Raw genomic sequence first — 19,718 nt, forward strand, 5'->3', positions numbered from 1 at the left:
CCAACATATAAATATTTTCAGTATTCCCTTTCTCTGAGATTTTCTTCAAGGGCCTCTGTTCTTCAATTCACAACGTCAGGTATCTACTACTACTATTGCTACTATCTGGTTCTTCAATTCTTTTTTTGTTTTATGCTTGTAACAAAACCATATGAATGTGATTACAATCTGCAAATGTTGATTTTGTTTCTTTGTGGTGCTGTTTTCCACTTAGCTAGTTGTTTCGTTACATTAATTGACTTTTTTGACCATAAGCACTTGTGAGGAAGTGGACTATAATTAACATTACTCAGTTGTGTGGAAGTTTATTTTATGCTTCCTTTTATTGATTATATGCTAATTTCTTGGCTAATCGCAATATTATTTACAATTGTGGAGGGATAAAATGAAATATCGAAATGAACAATCCGAAAAATGACTATACACAACTTTATCAGAAGGAAACGAGAATAGATATTCATTGAAACCCATTTTGGTTATTAGACATCCAAATGCTTTACCCAAATTATATAAACAACATAAATTGATAAGAATCTCTTTTATGTTAATGTATCCAAACATAAATCAATATACGCTCAACTTACTTTTCACCAGAACCAAACACATACTTAGTGTTTTGGAACCCGCACCCGCAAACGTTGGTCTGCAGACAGGACAGGGTCAATCTAACACTAATTTTTATTGATGGGGTATTTGTAGGAGTGAGCAAAAATAACCAAAAACTCAACCGAACTGAACCAAAGTAAAATTAACTAAACCATTGCATTAGTTATTGAACCGAACCGTTATTTTAAAAACAATTTACTGACTGAACCGAACGGTTATTAAACTCGGTTAATTGTTGTGAACCGAACTAAACCATTACATCTCAATTAATCATATCAGTTCTCACTTCTCACTGTTCTGAAAAAAAATTCAATTTCAATCCAATTCACCTCTTCTTCTCTGATTCTCACTCAATTGAAGCTAGCTCACATCTCATTGATTTTGCGATTCTCGCTCTTCTTCTGGACTTTTCTGCGATTCTCACTCTCACCTCTTTTGCGAATCCTAAGGTATAAATTTGTTTATGGGTATGATGTTTTTTGAGTTTGTTTTTGGGTATCATTGATTTTGATTTTTGGGTATGATTTTATTTGATTTTTGTTTTTGGATTTGATTTTGTTTGATTTTTGTCTGGGTATGATGATTTTGTTTCTGGTATGATTTTGGGTTAAGTTTATTGTTACAAAAATAACTTATTCATAAGCACTTATATAGCATATGTTGTGCTAAGGTTGCTTATTTTTGGTTTGTTTAACTTCAGAATGATTAGTGCTTCTATATTGTTTGGACTTGTTTAATTAGGCCTTAAATTTGAATGAATTTTCTTGATGTCATTGTCTCCTTAAAATTGAACTTTAGCAGCAATTAATAAAATACTGATATTTTGTAACAATCTCATCATAAGTATATTTTGAGACAACAGAAGCAAGTGGTATAATACAGATAGTGTTACTGATAAGATTCATGAACCATAACAGTAACCTTATGGATTCTTCAAATTTATAATACCAAGTTCCAACAATTATTTTTTCAAGTTATCTAAGTTTCACTTGTTATCTTCTGCTTACTGCTGCTAGCCTGAAACAAGTAATCAAAAGATTATTTAATCAATGTCACAAAATAAACATAGTATTCTAGCTAGTATATAATGAAACTCATAATTTGTTCATATTATGCATATTTATGTACCTTCCTCTTAGACTGAGATTTCTACTCAGTTTTCATTGGTTCTACCTTAGAAGCTCTAGCTTTGGGAGTGATCCCACTAGTTTTGGCAGCAGCCTCTTCCTTGACTTACCCTGATGGTTGAGAGTTACCAGATTTCTCAGTTGGTTTCTCAGCTTTGAGTGATGCCATTTTACACAATACTCTTCCAAGGATAGTTTTCTAGCTTCAATGTTAATTATAGCAATACAAGATACATCCATTTATAGCTCAAGTTTATCATTATGCTATCTCATCAATTTGCCAATAAATGGAATAAACTGAATTGTCGGCTTATGGAGATATGCTGCAGCTTTTGGATTTATAGTTGCAGATAGATTTGAAAGTGTGATCCTCTAATAAGCTAGGGAGCTATAAATTTGAAAGTGTATTTGTGCATTTGTTTCTGCAGATATGTGTATATTTTTGTACAGATTTTAAATCTTATGAGCTAGTTGTTTCATGTCATTAGAATGTCTTCAAGCCATATATCTATTTGATTGTTTACTTTCTTAAGTAATGAAATGATATTAAAAAAGGACAAAAAAACAATTAAATTCGTAAAAGGACTAAAAAATTCAAAATTTTGGTTTCGGTTCGGTTCGGTTAATAGATATGCAAATGGTTAGCCGAACCATAACTTTGGTTCAGTTCGGTTAGTTCCAAACCTTAAACGGTTCGGTTCGGTTCGGTTTGGTTAATATGTTTAACCGAACCATGCCCACCCCTAGGTATTTGTATTTGCTCTTCCTTTCATTCTCTAACAAATTTGATGCCATTGGATAGAATATCCGACCGATGGATTGTGTCTTTCATAAATTGTGCTTAAATTTTGATCTTTTCACTTTCAAATTGTCATTTTTTTAGTGATGGATATATGTGTGCATAAGTATTGTGACACCTTTTTTTATGAGAATATTGTGACACCTTTTCCACTTGGACTCTGTTGGAATTTTTAGATTCTAAAATATGTTTATTACAATTATAGGTTAGACAATACACACTGGAAGGTTGATGGTATTACTGAACTCTGCGTCAACAGCATCGTTGTTATTAGCCACCACAAGGAGGGTTTACAACTACCATCTTTATACATATACACTCATGGCATCCTCAGGTTAGATCGCAACCTGTTACTTTCAGCGCTATCTTTCTCTCAGATACCATAGATTGTTAGCTGAACAACTGGGTAGACTAGTTAAATTTTAAAAATATTAGTTACTTAATTAATTTCTATAATGAATTAAATTCATGGTTATTGAACAATTGGAGTAAAGTTTGAATCTTGATGATGAAATATCTATTCCTCTATTTTTATCAGCTGTGGATTGCAGTTTGTTGGTTCTATGTGGCAAATCACTCGCAGAGAATGAAACTGCTATAGCTATTAAGACCAATAACACTCTCAAGCTCCCTGACAAGAAAGAACTATCCATTATTTTACATTCAGAGTTCAATAAAAGTGTTATACAACGACAATCCTTCCAATTTAGTTCATTCATGAATTCTCTTTCTACCAATCAATTTGGCAGGCTTCTCATATGGTCTCCTGAGTTAACTTCGACACATGATGTCGTTTCACAGTATGTCTTGCACCTTTTTCTGTTCTTCGTGTTTTAGATTATGCATTGGTTGGACCCATAATCAGATCGTGAAAAATTATTATGTATCCAAACTTTCTTGTGCTTAAGATGATATCTTACCAAAAAAAAATTTTATTTACCTGTTGTCATTCCCAGTATGTTTAAGATCTTTTTTCAAATATATATTCTCATGCAGCAACTTTTGTGAGCTTCCGGTTGGTACAGTATGTGTTGGTGATATCCAGAACAAGGGAAGAGGTTTGATCGGACATTTAGTTTTACCATGATTCTGTCCCTTTTAAGTTATATTTTAAGTTTATATAAAAGTTTCTCTGAGAGCTTAAACTCCCAGGTCGGTCAAAGAATGCCTGGGAGTCTCCATTAGGTTGCCTGATGTTTTCTTTTACTCTGCAAATGGAGGATGGACGGGTCGTTCCTTTAGTTCAGTATGTTGTTTCCTTGGCTATCACAGAGGCAATCAAGGATATCTGTGACAAAAATGTAAGCACTTGGTTTTAAATTACCGGCTATATTCCTAGTCTCCCAGTGAATTTGGTTAGGGAAAGTAGTATTAAATTTAACACTTAAGGCTGTATGCTTTCAGGCAATATAAGACTATAAGTGTGTACAAGTTTAATATTCTGGTAAAAGTAATGGTGCTTTTTTGTGAATATGGCCAAAACTGTGAAGTTGTATGCAGTATTAAGAATGCTGTTATTTGAAAGAATTTCATTTTTTATCTACTAAAATGCAAACTTGGTTGGTCAGTCTTGCTGTTTAACTGCTAAGATATTCAGAATGTGAGTTTAAACCTATTAAGCATGAACGACAAATGGCAGCAACATTTTTGAAAGGGAGAAGACAACTCTCATCATCATATGGAGTTTCAAAAGCTGAATGGTTTTTGGTTGTCATTTTAAAATAATAAATGCTTGCTTTGTGTTTGGTCGATTTTCTGAACCAACTTCCATGATTTGTCACAGTATCTTATTTTCTAGTTGTTTGAGCTCCTGTGCATTTTTGTAACAATTTTCATCCCAGGGATTGCCGTGCATTGATGTTAAAATCAAGTGGCCAAATGATCTGTACTTAAACGGATTTAAAGTTGGAGGCATTCTTTGCACCTCTACATATAAATCAAAGAAGTTCAATATCAGTGCAGGTAATAAGGTATTCTTGGATAGCTAATTTTATTCAATGATGACCAATTGCATTTCCATCCCATGTATTATACTATTAGCTAAACCAGTATATTAAATCCTGTTCACTGCAGAGAATTTAATTTATTTTAATGTCATTTTGGTGAGGTCATAACAAATTCCATGATTTCACAGGAATAGGATTGAATGTCAATAATGAGAAGCCAACAACATCCTTAAATACAGTTCTAAGAGAATTGTCTGTGGGAGCTTACCAATTTCAAAGAGAAGATGTTCTGGCAGCCTTTTTTAACAAATTTGAGAAGTTTTTTGATCTATTTTTGAATCAAGGTACTATTCTAATTATCTCATGAGATCGAACCAAATGTATATTTTGCGGAAAGGGTAAAAGGGATTTATAATAGGGCCCAGGATGCACTAGTGCAATATATAATTGAAAATTGCTTGCTAATTTACCAGGCGTAAAACTTCATTATCCTCTATTTCCCCTATGCCAAGTTTAATTCTTTTCTTTTTATAGTTGTGCTATGTCTTGTAATGGCCTTTACTATTGACTTAGAGGGTGAGACATATGGCTGTTGCCTTTTGGTCGCAAAGACAAGGACCTGCATACTGGGTAAAGTATTGTATATTTGATCCTCTATAAACCCTAGTTGTTATGACTGAGGAGGATGCAAAAGTAGTTAGGAAAGTTAGGGTAGTTAGGTTTTGTTTTTTGAATAACAAATCTTAGTATAGTTTGTATTTTGTTAGGATAGGGATTGAACCCTCTCCTTATCACTCCGCTCTTTAACTCTCCCACTCCAACCACCCAGCCAACCTTATAGGGATTGGTTGGTTAAATAAATGGGGGGAATGTAAGGGGGGAAGGATCATCATGTGAATTTGGTGATGGTGAAAGGAGAAATCCTTTGTACATTGGAAACTGTTGGAGAAGTCTCTCTTCTCTTTCCTCTATGATTCATTCAATAACGTTGTGCTTTTTTTTTTTTCTTTCTATCAATTTTCTCTTTCGATTTCTCTTGTTTCCCAACAATTGGTCCAACCTGCCAGATATCTTATTGGGGGAAGAAAGGGAGAACTTCAGGGTGTTCTTGAAAGGGAGCACTGATAATGGGTTGCAACTTGCAACCTCTGTTGAGGGAGCTGAAAGGGGAGCGTAACAACCGCAGTGCTCGTATGGTGGCTGATAATTCAGTACCACGGCAATGAGGGGTAAGATGTGTGCTATTATGTTGTTCCAAAACAGCAACAAAGTAAGGTTAAAGAGACAGCAAGAGCTAGGGATGAAGTGGAAAGACTGGGACTAGCCCAAAAGCAAAGTGGGAAGATTTGGCATTTGGCAAAGTGAGTCAAACTGTAAGTAATCATAATGGGCCAGACACAAACTGGTCTCTGTCATTGGACATCTGAAGACAGACAGTTAGATGGGAAACAGCCAAGCTTATGTTTGGATTTAATGGGCCAAGTCCAAATTTATGGAATTCAAAGAGTGTCCCAACAATTCGTCTACAGTTAGTGCCTCAACATATAGTAGAAAGAATGTGACAAAAACATCTATGATAATTGATAAGTGATCATCGACGTTTTTGTCTCATGCAACTATATGTTTGATCACTCAATGGCAGCCATTAAAATTGGACCTTATAGGTGCAAAAATAGTTCGGGAAGTTAGAGCAGTTTGTTTGTTAAGACTTCAGAGTGGTTGGTTAGTTAGTTAGTTAGTTAGTTAAAAAATGGGGAGAAATATAGGGGGAGAAGAATCATTAAGTGGATTTGATTGTTGTTATGAACGGAGAAATACTTTGTGAAGAAGAAAACCTCGCTCTCCTATTCTCAGTCATCTATTCAATAAAGTTGTGCTCTTTCTATAAATTTTACCTTCCAATATTTTGGGCTCTTAACAATGTTCGTAAGAGCATAGTGCACTGCACAGGCTTTCTGTACCTTGGTTCGTATTCAAGACAGAGAAGAAGAAAAATCACTCACTTGGCTTTTAAGATCAGAGTCACGTGATGCTTTCCCTTACCCCTTGTTATTCTTTTAGTAGTCTTATTTTTTCAATTATTGGCCTTCTCTTTTTTTTTTGTCACCTAAGAACTTCAAAGAGGGAGAGAGAGAGAAAGAGAGAGAGAGAGTCCATTTTAATTCTCTAAATATGTGAATGTCCTTAGCTTTGTCATAAGTGTATAGATATGCATCAAATTCAATGTTAATTGTTGCCCTCAAATATTTAAATTGGTTCTTGAAGTGACATCAAATGGTTCCTAGAACAACAAAGCTAATGAGATAGATTCTCTCATGTTAGAGTTTCATATGACCTTGTTATTCATTTGAAAATTTGATATCTGTTATAGAAATTAAAAAAGTTGGATCCTTTAAACTTTTCTGAAAGTCTATACAGAAATTTAGAAATATACACATAAAAGTTTTACAGGTGAGAATTTCTTCCCAAAACTAATTGCTTTTAATTATTATGAAAGAACCATAGTTAATTTCCGATATAGGGGTGGCCAATGTGATGTTGTATACATCTTTAGAAGACCATAATTGACATTTACCAAAAATAAGAAGTAAACAACCAAAGTGTTATGTTTTTAGTTAAATATTTTTGGTAAGTTGTTCCCGAACATCCATATTTTCTTAAACCTGATATATTTTGTGCTGATTGGTTGTCAAGGACATACAATATACTCTACCTTACTGTATCCGACGTTTAAGAAAATTTGGAGCTTAACCTATTATGTTAAATGCAGGATTTCAAACCCTAGAGGAACTATATTACAAGACATGGTTGCACAGGTGACTTGAATTTCAAGTATTATTACTCTGTTTATCCTCTTTATCATGTGCTTTTATTCTTGTACTTTTACTTCAATCATGAAGGAAACGATTCGGATATACCCAACATGTTTTCACAATATTAATTACTGAACTCGGATTCACTCGTTTTTGTTAGCAGTTGAACTGAAGTTTAAAACATAATGTTGTTTTCAACATCCTAGTTATGCTTTCATTTGGAAAAAACAAAGCATGTTATTGCATACTAGTATACGTGGAATAGTTTATTTGTACATTTGTTTATACATTCAAAATGTCATGCAGTGGACAGAGAGTTATTGTACAAGAAAAGAACGAGGACAAAGTAGTCGAACATGCGGTAACGATTCAGGTATGGTCGACAGAAATAGTCTCCTGATTTACAAAATTATCTGAATTGAGCGTTAGAAATTGATTATGAAGTTAGAAATTTTGAAAACTGAAATTGTTATATCAAATCAAAGAATGTAATGCATGTAATCTGCTAGCCACATTCAATGTTTATATCGATAGTTTAAATTTGATTGTCAACTTGACATCATTACTGGAAATAATTATTATATCGATAATTGCTTTTATTTGTAGGGTTTGACGTCCTCGGGATATTTGTTGGCAGTCGGTGATGACAACCAAATGTGTGAGCTCCACCCTGATGGTAATAGGTAATGGAAAAGATATCTTTTTCTTCTAAATACTTGATTTAGTTGTTGACAAAATATCTCTTGAACAAAACATTGCACTTATTTGAACTTTTGAAATTTGAAACTCACATATAGACATAGTTATCAGAAACAGTGATCTGTCTCATCTAGCTGCATCTTTGAATGAACTGAATATTTCAAATTATGTTATTGCATGACCTGATTATGATATAAATTGAAATTCAAGACAATTTTCTGCTATGCTTACAGCTTTGACTTTTTCAAAGGACTAGTCAGAAGGAAACTTGAATGAATAAGATTACACAGCTCATGTCACAAGAGGCAGCATATCTTATGTATTTTCTACAAATTAACTAAGGATTAGCAATATAGCTAAAAATTTAGGAAATCAAATGTTTTGTATGCTTTTGTGATTAGAATTATAGAGCTTTTGTATTCTATCTTGAATTTCCCTCAAACTTATCACGTTTTTTCCTTGTCTGGTCAGGCAACATACTCTATATTATGTAGTTGCAACTAGAATAAATTATATTATTTTCTCTTGATAGGACCAAGCTCATGATTGTTTAGTTAATCATTTGTAAAGGAGTGTGGTGGTCCTTCTTCGCCAGCTATAAAATGATTTGAAATTATATTAAACTGTTTCTATAATTCACTCATATGTGCTCAATAATGGTTTTTGGTTCAAAATAAAGTGTTGATTAGATGCTTAATTAGGTCATATTGTTGACTGTCTGTCATCCATCTACCACACCATTAAGGTGTCATATACCTTCTGTAAACTACTACTGCTTTGGATTTGGATTAATCTTTGCCATAATGACAAACTTGATTTTCTCTTGTCTTAATCTTCTGGTTTTTAGGGGAAGAACTCTAATAATCTTGAGTTCTGCCGAAAAATAAGTTAAGTTTGATCAATGATTGTTTTTATTCATGATTCAAATCCAAAGGTCTCCGAAACAATTTGTCTTTAATTAGAGCTTATTTACGCGTGACCTCAATTACTTGATTAATGATTAACTTGATTTCGTTCTAACATGCAATGCTTTTTCCGCATTCAACTTTAATAATAATAACAATAATATTTGTATTGGCTTAATGGTTCTCACGTATCAGTCTCAACTTTAAGGTACTAGATCCATAATAGTTGTTGCGTTTTACTTGTATTTTGTAGATTTTGTTTTGTTTAATTAATAGTTGAGATTTTTGTATTTATTCAACAAAGAACAGTATTGTACCATTGTGCTGAGTTATTATATTAACATTAAAAATAGCACTCAGCATTTCTTTTTTATTTATTTCTTTATTCTGGTGAGCTTGTTCTCATTTTCATCATTCATTTTGGAGAACAAAAGACACACCAATGTTCACCAATCACCACAAATGGACAGCATTCGATTTACATAGCTTTTTTGTCATATTCCACAATTTTATCACATCATAATAAATACTATTCTTTAAGACATATTTACACTGACAAGTTAGAAAATATAACCAAACAAATAAATTTTGATCACATTATCTGTATGTGTTTAATTACGAGTCCCATATAATATTCTATGTTGTCGTGTTCTGATTCAAATTCCAATTGTAATTAAAATCCATCACACCATGAAGACAACCTTATTCTCAACAACAAAAATGTCCATAACCAAGCAGCTCTATGTGGCATCCTATGTCTCCATCATTCATAATGATGAAGGTTGAGTCATTCTCAAAGGGTAGTAGTAAAAGGGAAGATAAGCTTTCATCTCATGATCATTGGTGAAACTGAAAGGCTAGTAAGAGTGGCTTTGTAGGCTTTTTCTTTGTTCTTCTTTCGAGAACTGAATCTGCCAGCACACCTATAAGCTACATTACTCTTCCGCAATACTCCCTCCGGTCACTATTATAAGCAAATTTTAACTTTTTAGGTTCATTCAATAAATGATGTATGTGGTCTATATTGTAGACCACATACATCATTTATTAAATGAATCTAAAAAGTTGAAATTTGCTTTTAATAGTGACCGGAGGGAGTATTTGGTTAATTTTAACCTTTAGGTTAATTAATAAGGTGTTGGTACGTCTCTATAGGAGACAGTGAATGCCCTTGTGACTTGTTGGCAAGCAGCTATTACTTGTCACCACGTCTCGAGCCCCATATTGGAGAGTAGTGTTCCTTTTAGAAGTGATTTTATGGAATATAGTTGGTAATTTGGTATACGTCACCATCAGATATAGTAGTATCAAGTTTAATTATAACAATAACAATAATGTTGAAGGTCGTAATTAATCTAGCTGTCTGGAGAATATTAATTGGTTTCAAGTTCTAACACTATTCCACTAGTTTGGAATTTCATTAGAACTTCACGGTAATTTTGTCACTAGAAAGTAGAAACGAAGCTTCTCTATATGTACAAAACAATTATATATGTGAAGTTGTACATGCACGGTAAATATGTAATTCAATATATGGACAAAAATAGTAAATATGCAATTCAATGTGTGGACAGAAGATGATGTTTGTACTTCAAAAAATTGTGAAGATGGTGTTATGCTTTCCAGCTTGGTGTGTGTTATTGTCAAATAATTACTCTATAAACACACATATGCTAGCTGTTGATCCATGATGTCTTTGACAATCATTATGTGAATGAAAAGGATTGAGATAATATATGCAGTTATGAAATGGAAAATCACTATTGAAAACTACTACCTAACTACGTGTTGTGCTATAACTGTATACATACATACTTTTTTTTACCACATGTATTCTCCAATTGAACACCTCCGCGTGTAGCAAATACTAATTTTTCGAGTTTTTCTGGTGTAACAATGCATCTTCACATGCAACTGCGAATACTAATTTTTCGAGTCTCGTTGGATATAAATGGGTAACAAACTTTTTCAAAGAGTTTTAACAATGATTCATGTCCAAAGTTTGATTCATGTGCAAAGTTTGATTCAAACCCAAAACCTTGATTAAGCGAAAAGATATCCAACGATGTTTCTTCTTATACAAGTGATTGGTCCCATTCTTTAGATTCAATCTACGTAGTGTACGTGTGCTTCTATCTCTTCTTCAATATATGAGCTTTTTTTGTAATAGTACATGTTGATATAGATGGTATGGTAATTACTAAATTTGGCTTACCAAATTTTAAAAAAAAATCCTTATTTATTAATTTTGTTATGTCTACAGCAACTTAACCTAATTTTTTCCCGCTTATTTGCTTTATTAGGTTTGTAATTATTTAACCTAACAAATTCCATCTAAAAATCCTTATTTATTAATTTTGTTACGTCTGCAGCAATTTAACCTAATTTTTCCTTATTTATTAATTTTGTTAGGTCTGCAGCAATTTAACCTAATAATTTCCCTCTAAAATGTTGTATTAGGTTGGCAGCAATTTAACCTAACAAATTCCATCTAAAATGCAGCGTATCAATTTAACCTAACAAATTCCCTCTAAAATGCAGTAATCCCTAATATTTCTGCTCGCTTTTCATTCCTATCATGTTTTGTCATCGTTTGTATATATCTATTGTTTCTGTAGACTTTTTTTTTATAATAATTAATGTTAATATTCCTGAAGTCCAATAACTTTAAACCAAATATTCTCATACTTCTTTATTTTCATACGTCTTTAAAATCAATAGTATCAATAGTATTTATATAAAGTAAGGTTTTTTATGCCACATGTCACTTCCACATTCATTCTCAATATTTTTATTATTTTTTCTATTTTATTTAACATAAATATCTCAACAAACTTTTGATCTTATGCACTCAGTATTTTTTATCTCAACAAACTACACATCAATCAATCAATCAATCAATAGTATATATATAAAGTAAGGTTTTTTATGCCACGTGTCACTTCCACATTCATTCTCAATATTTTTATTATTTTTTCTATTTTTAAAAACCAATATTTTATTTAACAAATATCGGGTTTCCGGGCTACTTGATCGGATTGCTCCGAAACATCCCCAGAAAATCAGAAAAAATTCAAGGACCATGACTCCCATAGAAGGGACTTCTTACGGGACTCCGCCCCTCAAAATCCAAAATTCCATCGTTTAGAACCATTTTTCATTTTTATTAATTTTTAAAATTCTCAGAAAAATCCGAAAAAATTTCCATTAGTTTTATTTGATCTTTGGAATTTTTTGGTACTATTTTTATATTTTTATGATTTTATTTGACAGGTTTTTAGCATTTTTTACTTAGTTTTTTGTTGTTTTTAAAAGGAAAACTCAAAACTGTTGAAATGTGAGAGAGTCTGATGGCTGATTATACATAAGAATTTTCCGGATTATAAAATCCGAAATAGTAAACATGAATCCGAATTTTAAAATCCAGAATGCACAAGGGCATTTTTAGAAATTTTACAGGACGCGAGAGAAGGTAATAGGGTGGGAAAGTAATAGTCCATGTTTAAAGGGACCCAAAACTATTACCACTTGGACTAATTCATTATTGATTTTGTTACACTTTTTATTCTTGCATTGGACATTCATCTCATCATTTATATTTATTTTTAATTTTTTTTGAAATATTTATATTTATTTTTATGATATTATTATAATTGTAAATTTAAATAAATTCAATCTAATATACTGACACGTGTATTCGTGCACACAAACTTATAAAACTTATTTAATATCTAACCCGGGCAACGCCGGGTCGCTAAACTAGTATCTTAATATTAGACTTTTTGAAGCCCTGTATTAGGCATGTTTTTACAAGTGTCAAGTTTTAAAGTCATCCACATGTATATCACAAAAACTAAAGGTACAATGTTTTAGCCAAATTTAGCTCTCATGGCTTAGTGGCAAACTCAAATTTTTTGAAATTCAAATGCTCACTAAAATACAAAGAAGATTCTCTTCTTTCTGATACCCACTTCCTCAAAGACTCATACCCACTTTCTCTCACTAGCAGCATATTTCTTTTTCTCTCATAATCTAAAACCCTCTTCTCTCATCGTGTACTTTCTTCTCCTCTTTCACCATTTCTTCTTCTCCTTCCACTTTCAATGCTGAGTTCTTCATCGTTCTTCTTTTTTCATCAGTTTTTTCGTTCTACCACACCATATTATTTAAGGGTAAGTCACGTTCTCTCATTTCCTTACTCATATTTCTCCATTAAATCCATAAACCCTACCTTTTATTTGTAACCTAGCCCCTTTTTCTTCAAATTTGAACTTAATAATATTTTAAAGATTGATTTGATTTATTTTTGTTTTAGTCTTGTGTTGATCTTGCGGTTGTTAATCTTGTGTTGTGTTAATCTTACTGTTTTTTTTTTTGTTTTTTTAGGGACAGTTTTGCTTCATCTGTATGCCTGTGTTTTGGTGGTAATTTTCTATGCCCACATTACAGTTTACATTTTTTTTGTTATAATTTTTCATTAGAAACTCAATTTTTTTAAGTTGTAAAATTTTCCTGATTTACTGTCAAAATTTTGTTGCTGCCATTTTATGTTTATCTTTTTCCTTTTTGCATGAATTGCTTTCTCTAATTAACCTATTTAATTTAATTCATTTTTAGTTTGCTAATATTTGCAGATTAATGTGGAAATGCATGCAGGGGATCATAAATGAACCGAATCACAAGCAGAGAGATAATTAGAGAAAAATCACAAGGATGATTACAAGTAAGTTAAACTTTTTTTTTTATTATATTATAAGTAGTTGTTGTATGATCTGTGCATGTGTTACAAATTTGACATTGGAGCATTATTTTTGTCACATAATCATTTTGCTTGCTTGGTTAGATTTTAGCTTCGTCATTTTTTATATTTTTCATTAGAATTTTGTTCTTTTTTATTTGTACATTGATTAATGTCCTACTTCATTATCTATTTATCATTGCTACACAAATTACTTTTTTATTGTTAGTGGATATTTGTTAAAGCTTCCACAATTTTGGACTTAATTTATATGATTAGAAACAGTCCTTATAACAACTGTATGGTTTAATTTGTCATGAAGTTTTCTGTTTATCATTCTTTGTGCAGAACAAATGGCGAACCTCAAAATCAAAGAAATGTCGAGTACAATGAGGAATGAAGCTAGCAGTAGCCACAACTAAACCCCAAAAGAAAGTGTTGTTGCTGATTTAGAAGCTCTCTTGGTTCACTCTCTCTCTCTCTCAATTTTCTCGTGGATGATTTTGTTTTGATGTTACTGTTGAAAACACAAGAAATTAGTTTTGTTTTTTAACTAACGTGAATTTGATGTTACTGCCGATTTGTTCAACCCACAAGATGTTTGTTTAATTGTCTGAATTAAGGTGTAGGAGTGTTAATATTATATGTGGTTATAAAATCTATGGCTTTCTCATCCTTCATTTTCCTGATTCTTTTTCCTCTTTTTTAAAGGTTCTGTAAATTATTTGAGTGGGTTGTTTTTTGAAAGTTATGTAGATATTCCATGTTCACTAGACTATTCTTGGCTTCATGGATTTTGACATTTTGTGATTTATTGGAATTAATTATTTTTTGCAATTTATCAGTTTACAATCCAAACTATTTTACCCAATTAAGACACAAGTTGACTTAATCATAAATATCTTCTCCATACATCCCATATTTGTGCTACTTTTTCAAGAATCTTTCTCCACACTCCTTCAAAGCTGTTAACACTATAACACAACTACAAAAGACAAAAGCTAAAGAGAAGAAGGAATCTTTCCTTTTTTCCTCATTTCAACCTTAGCTTTCATCTTTTCCTTCCCAAGCACACCCATTTTTGTGGGAATCAAGGCTGCCACTATTTTTTTCTGCAGCATGAATTTGAAATTGGAATCAATTTCGAATTTCAAATATCAATTTCTCCCTCTCTTGATCAAAAGTGAATGTGCATCTAAATAAAATTGATTTGTCAAGATAAAGAGTTGAACTCTTTTTTCCATAGAATTTGTTCTAACAAGATGCCTTTTATGTGCAGGTATGCGGCAAGTGAGTTGGCATCAAATATGATTGTTAGCATAGGGGGCTTAAAATTTTGTATTTACATGTTTTTCTTTTTTTAAAGATTGTATTTACATGGTTTAGCCACTGTTTCTATGTATTGAAGGTTTTGTATAGTTTGCACCATTTGAACTATAGGTCCAAGTTGGACCACTTTTTTTTACCATTAGATTACCTCTTTCATTGTACTCTCTCTAAGAAATCAGAAGGATCTTCTCTCTTCTTCCTCCTTCATTCACACAAAAAATTCCATTCATAGATGATGGTGAATATGTTTCTTCCATAGTTCCATCGCTGATATTTTATAGCTTCTTTCAAGGTTTAAATTCCAGAATAAAGATAACAGTGGATAAATTCTATATATAAATATATATTATATCATTTTTTGTATGTTACTATTAAATGTGTGAAAACTTTATAAATATAATACATGTTCAACGGGGGTCGAGAATATATATGAATTATATATATATAAAGAGAATACATGTTAAACGAGAGTTGAGAATATATATTTGTAAGCAATCAATTATCTTATTAATAAGTACGAGGATTTTTTTTTTTTGAAGAATATAAGTACGAGGATTTGAAAGTACAAAATTAGTATACAATTATCACAATTATTAAGTTTCCCCGTGCGTTGCACGGGTGTAATAACTAGTATATATATAAAGTAAGGTTTTTCATGCCATGTGTCACTTCCACATTCATTCTCAATATTTTTATTATTTTTTCTATTTTTTGAAAACCAATATTTTATTTAACATAAATATCTCAACAAACTTTTGATCTTATGCACTCAGTATTTTTTTTAAAATTTTTATTGAATTTCTAATATTTTATGTAGCAGAAATATCTCAACAAACTACACATAATACTTTCAACAAAGTTTTATATATACAATCTTATTTTATGATTAAAAGACTCCAATTTGTTTATTTGTTTTTAGGAAAAGAAGCTTCAATTAGTTATTACTAATCTTTTAGCATTATATCATTCAATTAGTTTTTATGTTTGAGGGAAAAAAAGGTTCGATTAGTTTTTTTTTTTGATAAAAAAAAGGTTCGATTAGTTATTATGTTATCTTTTAGCAGCATATTCTAATGCAAATGTTAACTATAAATAAATAAATTTTCGTTAATCACATATTTACATATTTTGAGCACAAGCAGAATCTCCAAACCTTCTTTTCATCTAACATTTTTCCTTCTTTAGGTTTGCCAAACACAAATTTTATTATTTCTCATACATATACTTTGATATATATATATATATATATATATATATATATATATATATATATATATATCAACCACTTTCTTCCCTTTCAATCGATTTTTCTCACTCATACGCATGGGCCACGAAACAAACCCATGACCACATGTTTAAAGGGACCCAAAACTCTTACCACTTAGACTAATTCATTATTGATTTTGTTACACCTTTTATTCTTGCATTGGACATTCATCTCATCATTTATATTTATTTTTATGATATTATTATAATTGTAAATTTAAATAAATTCAATCTAATATACTGACACGTGTATTCGTGCACACAAACTTATAAAACTTATTTAATATCTAACCCGGGCAACGCCGGGTCTCTAAACTAGTTTTATTTTATGGCAAAGTATTATACCTTTTAAATTATTATTTTATTTATGATGCAGACTATGAATATTATTTTCTACCACTATAAGCCAAGTATTGATAGCTTATTTAGGTGTGAAACTAAAGTCAATATTGAAGGTAAGAAAAACACAAGAAGGGGGGTTGAATTGTGTTTTAGAAAAATTCTTCGTTTCTCCTAAAAACTGAACACACTGATCAGAAGCTAAGCGAGACAGCTTCTGAAGTGATAATCAGAATCTAAATGCAGCGGAATAAAACAGAGAGAGAGAAGAAGAACGACACAAAGCAATTATACTGGTTCCTTCCACAATCCGGAAGTAGTCCAGTCCCCCTTGCACTTCCAAGGAGATTTCACTATGAGTAATATCTGATTACAAATGCTCAAGCACACAAGCAAGAGACTTCCAATGCTCAAGCACACAAGCAAGAGACTTCCTTTGCTCAAGAACACAATCAAGAGACTTCCTGCTCAAGCACAACTGCAAGAGACTTCCTAACTAAACAAAATTACACAGAAAATTGTTTAAGGTTGAACACTTGATATACAATCAGAGGTGCTCACAATACAAATCAGATACAGACTCAATGGACTTAAGAATTTCTAAGATATGACTTTGAGACACAGAAATTCTAAGTGAATGCAGAACAATTTCAGCAGAGGTTTGGTACTTGTGAAAATCTTGTGAGTCTTTTGTTCAGCGTTCTTGCATTGCCAAAACTCTAATTCTTCACTCCTTTATATAGAGGTGTGAAAGAGACGTTGTGAAATTGCCAGCACACCAAAGAGTCGTTGTTGAAGCTTGATCTTTCACCAATGATCTTTGCCTGATTTGGTTGTTGTCCTATGAATAACAAATTTGAAATCCATTCCTTATCCAAAGGAACATCTATGCAGGCGAAGCTGTATTCTGGAGCTGTTTTCTTGTCTTGTAGCGTGGACACAAAACAGAGTAGTGGAGAACGTGGTTGTACAATTCGTACAAAGTACAATGTCAACGCTTTCGTCCAAATTGCAAGCACAAGCCTTCAAACACCTTTGAAATGACCGTTGCAAAACTCCACTAATCCTTCGTTTGTGTTTTCGAATCCAATAGACAGCTTTTGCATTGATAATTCTTCAAATCTTGAATCTTTTGTAAATCCAGTTGAGATTCAGCTTCTGGTGAAATAGCTTCTGATGAGGCAGCTTCTGATGATGCAGCTTCTGATGATATGACTTCTGCAGCTTCTGGTGACGCAGCTTCTGATGATGTGGCTTCTGGACCTCTTGTCTTCAGAAGCACTATTCTTCAGGAGCAGCTTACTTCAGGAGCGCTATTTCTTCAGGAGCAGCTTGACTTCAGGAGCGCTTTGCCTTCAGAATCATCTAAGCTTCATTTCCTTTGCTCTTTATTTGCTCATTCAGAACCAATGATGATGTAACTTTATAATTATGGTCCTGTACACTTGAACAAATATTAGCTAGTCCAATTTACAATTTTTAATACCTTGTTATCATCAAAACTTTTTAAGGTTCATTGTTAAACACATTTTGTTCCAACAATCTCCCCCTTTTTGATGATGACAAACAAAAGTATTTAAAATTGATCAATTGTTGTTAATCTAATTAACAAGTTGACTTTGGGGTTCTGAGGTTTGTAAGCTCAGAATCTGAGGTTTGTAAGCTCAAACTCCCCCTGAGTCTGATAGTCTTTAAGGTGAGGTTTGTAAGCTCCCCCTAAGTTCTATCCAGGTTAATTAAATTCATTTTTCGCACAATAAAAAATATCAGAGCTTAAAAACAAAATTGAATCATTGAAAGAATTAACTTATAGATAAGAAGAATGGTTCAATTAATTTTACTTGAATTTTGATACTTCTTCGTTCGTTCATAGCTTATACCAATAAGGTAAAACAAAATGATAGAAGTTTTTCAAAAATTTCAAATGCCATTAATGGGGCTCAGAGCCTTTAAATACTTGTCACATATACTCCCCCTTTTGTCATTATCAAAAAAAAAAGGTAAAAAATAAGCATAAAAGACAAAAAGATTTGAGAAAAACTCAAACAAAAGAGAGTATACAAGAAATTAATCAGATCAAAAATATATGAACATGAATATCTAAAAAATCAGAAGCAGCTAAACAGTCAGAAGCAGTAAGCATTCAGAAGCATAGAAAAGTAAAACAAGATAGTTTCAGAAACAAGGACTAAGAATTTAAAACAAACAACAAACAAAAGATAACACTAAGGTGTGCAACTAAGGGTTGGTTTGTTGTTGTTTCTTCATCTCCTCCATTTCTTCAATTTTCTTCTGCAACATTTCTTCAAGCTGTTGTTGCCTCTGGAGAAGAGCTTGTTCCCTTTCTCTGGCTTCTTGCTGCTGCTGTGCCATCTGTTTCTTCAGAAGCTTACACAACCTGGCTTCTCTGGTCAAGTAGTCCGTTTCTGAGAAGAAAGGCTGGTTTGCCAGGAGCAGTGTAGAACTTCTTACTCTGAGACTCTGATTCAGATGCTCCATTAACTTCCTGACAGAAGCTTCCTTGCTTCTGATGCACTTAGCCCTTAAGCTTTCAATTAGCTCAGTTGCCCGGTTCTGAAGTGATGCCCAGGAGTCTTCATATGCACTTGTGAGATCAATTGTCCTTCGTTGATCCACAAGATTATGCAATTGACTAAGGATTGTCAGAAGCTCAGAAGTAATATATCCAGATTCCAGGATGTTTGAGGGTGGTTGTTCAAGGATTTCAAGATCAGAATCACTGATTTCCAAATCTTGAACAGGGTTAGGAACTGGAATGGTAAAGTGTGTTTGTGTGTTTGAAGATGAAGGCTGGTCAGAGGCAATGTGAGTGGTAGTGGTTGAGGCTTGAACATTGACTAGAGAGATGTCAACATCCATGGGAGTTGGTTCTGGGGAGTGTTCAGGTAAAGGTTGAAATTCAGTTTCAGTTGGTGGTTGTTGTGGTGAAGTTGATGTATGAGTGTTGAATTGGGGGTCAATGGTAGCTGTTGGTGATTGTGGGGGTGTTGTGGGTTTATGTGGTTCCGGTGTTTGTTGATGGGGGTTTTCTGAAACAACATTTTCAGAAGCAGCTGCTTCTGGAGTTGCTTCAGAGGCCTTTTCTGAAGTAGACTCAACATTTTCTGGAGGAATCATGTTGAGAGGTTGA

General features: G+C 32.6%; 1 protein-coding gene and 1 long non-coding RNA gene across 5 annotated transcripts; both read left to right on the forward strand.

Annotated features, from left to right (window-relative positions):
• Positions 1-37: 37 nt before the first annotated feature.
• On the forward strand, positions 38-8,613 carry LOC146940073 (biotin--protein ligase 2-like). Of its 4 annotated transcripts, none has more exons than XM_085753662.1 (11): positions 38-79; positions 2,738-2,866; positions 3,071-3,332; positions 3,529-3,590; positions 3,685-3,833; positions 4,374-4,494; positions 4,667-4,822; positions 7,249-7,294; positions 7,598-7,664; positions 7,898-7,974; positions 8,224-8,613. In XM_085753662.1, the coding sequence occupies exons 2-11, from the start codon at positions 2,764-2,766 to the stop codon at positions 8,264-8,266; spliced, it is 1,086 nt and encodes a 361-aa protein (XP_085609788.1). In that variant the 5' UTR covers positions 38-79; positions 2,738-2,763; the 3' UTR covers positions 8,267-8,613. The 4 variants fall into 4 exon arrangements, with proteins under 4 accessions (XP_085609788.1, XP_085609791.1, XP_085609787.1 ...); XM_085753665.1 differs by having other exon boundaries at positions 4,404-4,494; XM_085753661.1 differs by lacking the exon at positions 38-79 and adding an exon at positions 891-1,055.
• Positions 8,614-12,690: 4,077 nt separating this feature from the next.
• On the forward strand, positions 12,691-15,220 carry LOC146940074 (uncharacterized). Its single transcript, XR_015031882.1, has 5 exons — positions 12,691-13,067; positions 13,282-13,319; positions 13,530-13,618; positions 13,982-14,097; positions 14,913-15,220. It is a non-coding gene; the product is annotated as an uncharacterized LOC146940074 (long non-coding RNA).
• The last annotated feature ends 4,498 nt before the right edge of the window (positions 15,221-19,718 follow it).

The sequence above is a fragment of the Medicago sativa genome, chromosome 3, assembly GCF_051527215.1.
Source record: "Medicago sativa cultivar Bolivia chromosome 3, Bolivia_mono, whole genome shotgun sequence".
Taxonomy (NCBI): Eukaryota; Viridiplantae; Streptophyta; class Magnoliopsida; order Fabales; family Fabaceae; genus Medicago; species Medicago sativa.